This window comes from Mus caroli, chromosome 2 (genome assembly GCF_900094665.2).
Source record: "Mus caroli chromosome 2, CAROLI_EIJ_v1.1, whole genome shotgun sequence".
In the NCBI taxonomy this organism is placed as follows: domain Eukaryota; kingdom Metazoa; phylum Chordata; class Mammalia; order Rodentia; family Muridae; genus Mus; species Mus caroli.
In genome coordinates, this window is record NC_034571.1 from 107,400,564 (window position 1) to 107,405,594 (window position 5,031).

Genomic DNA, 5,031 nt, shown 5'->3' on the forward strand with positions numbered 1-5,031 from the left:
AAACATATACATGGGCACTTTGTGCTTTTCCATTCAGTTTTGAAGTGAACATAAAATTATTCTAGAAAAATAGTCTTTTTAATGTATAAGGTATACATAAATGATATTTAAAAATTATTTAAAACCAATCATAAAATACTCAGCTATTTATGATAATATTTACGATTATTCAATGATGTTGAATGTTTCAAACAATGAATATATAAAAAACAATGAAGGTCAATCCCTGCGCTGACACCTGATTACAATGAGCTTGATTGCCTAGCGCAGTCTTCTTTTTCTGATGCCTCTTTTCATGACATGGGATGTGGAAGAGAGGGAAGAAAAGAGTCAGACAAGGAAACGTTAGACAGAGAGCTGGAGCGAAATCAAAGGGCAATAAAGGGGCATGCGACACAAAGGCCACGAGACTCCTCACAACAGGAAAGTAAAGTGGAGATAGAGGACGGTGAGAGTCAGAGGATCAGGGAGTTTGCTTCTTCCAGGAGTCTCCGGAGCTGCACCCATGAAGTCTCATCAACATGGCTCCTGAAACATGGTCTGAAGAAGGAGGGCACTGACAGATGCTAAAGTAGATGAGGAAGTTCATGAGGGAAGAGCACACCAGCTGGTTATCCAACAGCAAATGGTCAACCCTGAAAACACAATACAGGCCATGCTATACAGTCTGGGCAGGCTATATTTATGTATTTAGAAATGTGTGTGTGTGTGTGTGTCTAGAGAAAGAGAGGAGGGCACAGAAAGACATATATACATGCACACACAAATGCGCACACAAATGCACACACAGGCACACAGACACAAAGAGTGAGAGAGAGAGAAAGAGAGAGAGAGAGAGAGAGAAAGAGAGATGTATAACAACACTAATGAAAACTGTGCCCATAAATTGGAAAAGGAGTGTGTGTGTGGGTGCATATATTGTAGGGTTTTGAGGAAAGTGTGGGTGGTATAATAATAATCTAATAAGAATTTAAAAAATGAATTATTTTTTTTAAAGAAAGTAAGTTGAAGAAATTGGCAATATCAGAGAAGAGTTCACTGAAATTCTTCCAGTTATTCAACAGTCCCAATATATATTTTTTTAAAGAAGTAAAAAAAATGTAGTAAGAAATATAGGTCATAATAATTTTAAAATGCAGCATAAATGTTAAGAACTGTGTATAGAGTTAGCTGTTTCATCATCCGCAGATACTGACGACACCTACAAGGAAACAAAGAAAAGTGTGGCATATTTGTTAATGTCAGTAATACCCTATCATAAAGAAACAGTAGTTACCTATGGTGGGCTAATGGCCTGTGAAGGCCAATGAAATAGCAAGAGAAGCCCAGGGAGCTACTTGGGTGAGGTTGCATTTGACTGCTTCTATTTCTTTAGGGGATATGGGACTGTTTAGATTGTTAACTTGATCCTGATTTAACTTTGGTACCTGGTATCTGTCTAGAAATTTGTCCATTTCATCCAGGTTTTCCAGTTTTGTTGAGTATAGCCTTTTGTAGAAGGATCTGATGGTGTTTTGGATTTCTTCAGGATCTGTTGTTATGTCTNCCTTTTCATTTCTGATTTTGTTAATTAGGATGCTGTCCCTGTGCTCTCTAGTGTGTCTGGCTAAGGGTTTATCTATTTGAAATGGAGGAATGAATCAGCGAGAGATTAGTGCACTAGCTTCTTAGCTGTGCTCCTGGCACCAAAAGGAGCCGAGGGTTAAGGTGAGGCTCCATTCTCAAGTTTTAGAAGGTGTTTAGATGGGATAATGCCATTCTGTGATGTCACCAATTTTTTATAAAAGGTCACCAATGTTTACTTTTAGCCCACTCTAATGATATATCAGTATCCAGTCTTGTTCATCTTTAATGCTGATGGGAAGTGACATGTATAATGATTATTTATTTGTGTGTGTGTTTGTATGTTCCTTGGGGTTTCATGGCAAACATTTTCTCTCTTAATTGTCATCTTGTTGGGCCTTGGCATTACTCTCTCTTACTGCCTTACCCTGAGGTTTGTGGACCAGTTTTCATTCTATTTTTAGAGACGCTGCATCCTCTGAAAATGTCACTGTGATTCCATGTAACACATATGCAGCTGCAAATGTGCCTCAGGAAGTGGGGAAGAAAGCAGGACAGAAGACCTTGTCCAATTATTTTTGTTTTCTATCATGACTCTTCTTCACAGACTGCCATTTGAAAACAGAGGGTAACCTCTCTAGGTCTTTCATGCAAAGATCTAACACGGATCTTCACCTACCTCCAAAGACACACTGACAGGCATCTGCTCTGTCCGGATCACCTGCTCCGTGCGTCACGGAAAACTGGTTTGATTGTACTGCTCCTCATCTACCTTTCCATCGTTTTTTATTTCCTCTCACTCAGAGCTTCCTTATAGTTTCAGAAAACCTTTTCTCTCCTTTTTTTCCCCTCCGGAGCCCTATACAATAAAAATTCAATTAACTACCAAGTCTTTCCCCAAATGCTTCCGCACTACAATCTAAGTGTCACACTAGATGGCTTACTATTGGTTTTATCCTGTCCTGTTCTTAGCATTTATCATTTTTTTTTAAAAAAAAAAACTAACCTTCAATCTCTTCAGAAATGTTTTGTTACAGAACATTCTTAGTTCTATAAGCATTTATAAAAGTATTAGCTATTGACTGAGTAAATTTATATTTTTTTCTGCTCCACTGCCTACTGTTGTGGTGACTCCAACCATATAATTATTTTGTTGTTACTTCATAACTGCAATTTTGCTACTGTTATGAATTTTACTGTAAATTTCTGATATGCAGGATATCTGACATGTGACCTCTCTGGGGGGTGGGGGTGGGGTCACAATCCACAGGTTGAGAACTTCTGTGTTAGAGCATACTATCCCAGAGCTAGTGTATACCTCCCACTTGCCTTGAAATCACTGCAATCTGAGCTTTACTTACCTTCTCTTCCAAGTGCAGCCGGGAGAGCCGCAGATAAGCCACAGGTGCGAATGCATCCGCTGAGTGGATGACTGCTTCTGAAGAGTCCCTGCAACACAGAGGTTAGGGGACTTAGCAAGCACACAGCCTGTAGCTAGTCACTCCTACTGCTGGAAGAAGACACCCGGAATCCTCCAACACTAAGACACTGCTGCTTTACCTATGTAAAATGGCACACAGCTCATACTCAAAGTTTCCACAAAACTCTGAATGCTTTGGAGACTTTAGCTCCACAAACTTGCACGGGCTAAACATTAAACTTCATGGCTTGGTCTTCATTGTGCCTCTGGTTTAAAGAGGCAATGACTCAATGAATTGTGCATTGCCTAAGCCATTCCTCACCAAAGCAAGCTGCTGCTGCTGCTGAGCTCCGGCTGAACTCTTCACACTGTATGACCATTGCCATCAACATAGACTGTAAGAGGGTAATTAGCACCTTGAGGTAAGAACTGCTTGCTGCCACCAGATGGATACATAGAAATTAACTGGTTTTAATCAAAATGCCCTGTAAAGAAGTTATAAATAACTAGGATTATTTGTAAAATTATATTAACTAATGATTTTTGTTATTAAGACAGTGATAATGCTCTGCATTTCAAGTGAAAATGTAAACACAGATATTCCAAATATCTAATTTCTCATGAATTACTTCCACTGCATATATTAATCTTAGCACCTAACCATTGCGGAATTGCAAAGATAATCTTAAACTCCTTTAAAAAATTCATTTATATTCATTTTATGTGTATGTTTAGGCTGTACATATGTACCATGTGCATGCCTAGTAAACTTAGGCCCAGAAAAAGGCATAAGATCCCTTGCAATTGGAGTTACAGATGATTTTGTGCACCACGTGGATTCTGGGAATAAAGCCCAGGTCCTCTTGTAGAGTAGCACGTGCTCTTAGCTGCTGAACCATCTCTCCAGATCTCTTATTTTGACTCTAATTTTTTACATTAAAATTCTTTTTATGCCTGTATTTTAAAACTGTGTGTATTTTTGTGTGTCGGTTTGTGCACGTGACTACAAAGCCTGTGGAGGTCTGGGGTTGCAGGCAGCTATAAGCTTCTAGATGCTATGGCTGGGAACTGAACTTGGGTCCTCTACAAGAGCTGTAGACACTCTTAAAACAGAAAGGAACCACCTCTCTAGACATTTTCTTCAATTCCTTGAGATCAGTGTAAAACATACTTGAATCTTATTTTTTTTCTGATTAGAATATTATGTAATGTCAATAGACGAGGCCACAAAGTACTTGAGTACAGAATACTAAATTTTCACAGGAAAATATGATTACATTTCACCTGCAAGATATATAAAACTGTATATATGATGATTAAATACTCAATATATATTCATGAATCTTTACTATCAAATATGAATCTTCATATTATAAAATGACATTAAAAAGACATTAAAAGAAAAGCAACTTATACACATTGATCCTTTAAAAGACCAAGTTTTTGATGAAAATGTACAATGAGATTTTATTGATTAATCAATGCAAATAAGTTGCCAGATAAAATGGGAAGGAGAAACAGCACAGAAAGAGATAGCACGCAGGTGGAAGGAGAACCTACTGCCACACGTGAATCTGACGTCGTCTATATGCATGTTGTGTCATATTTGTCTACCCCTCTTTACAGCTCTCTTTCTCCCCCCTTACATACAAATGCAGAGAGAGAGAGAGAGAGAGAGAGAGAGAGAGAGAGAGAGAGAGAGGAAGGAGGAGAAGAGGGAGAGGGAGAGAGGGAGAGAGGGAAAGAGGGAGAGAGAGGGATAGAGGGAGAGAGATGCACACTAAACAAAGAGAAATAGGAGGAGAACTTGTCAGGTAAAAAGGGCTCTGTTTAAATACTCCTTCTCTGGACACCTTCCCTTAATGGGCATGACCAATATTCCTATGTCATCTGCATCAGGCTTGCATTTCTATAGCTATGAAATGAAGGCATTGAACTTCACTGCTGAAGTACCATGATGCTGAGATCATTTGGTGAGAAAGTAAAAAAGCAGTACTTCTTACATGTAGGTGTCTATGAAGATCTCTGGGTACTCCAGGACATTAATC

General features: G+C 38.8%; 1 protein-coding gene across 1 annotated transcript in view; it reads right to left on the reverse strand.

The window, feature by feature from the left end:
- Positions 1-808: 808 nt before the first annotated feature.
- Positions 809-5,031, reverse strand: part of Dph6 (diphthamine biosynthesis 6) — a 139,202-nt gene continuing 134,979 nt past the window's right edge. Inside the window, exons 8-9 of the mRNA XM_021156493.2 lie at positions 2,925-3,012; positions 809-1,201 (exon numbers count right to left, since the gene is read on the reverse strand). Coding sequence (XP_021012152.1) covers positions 1,148-1,201; positions 2,925-3,012 — 142 coding nt within the window. The 3' untranslated portion in view covers positions 809-1,147. The remainder of the gene's footprint in view (positions 1,202-2,924; positions 3,013-5,031) is intronic.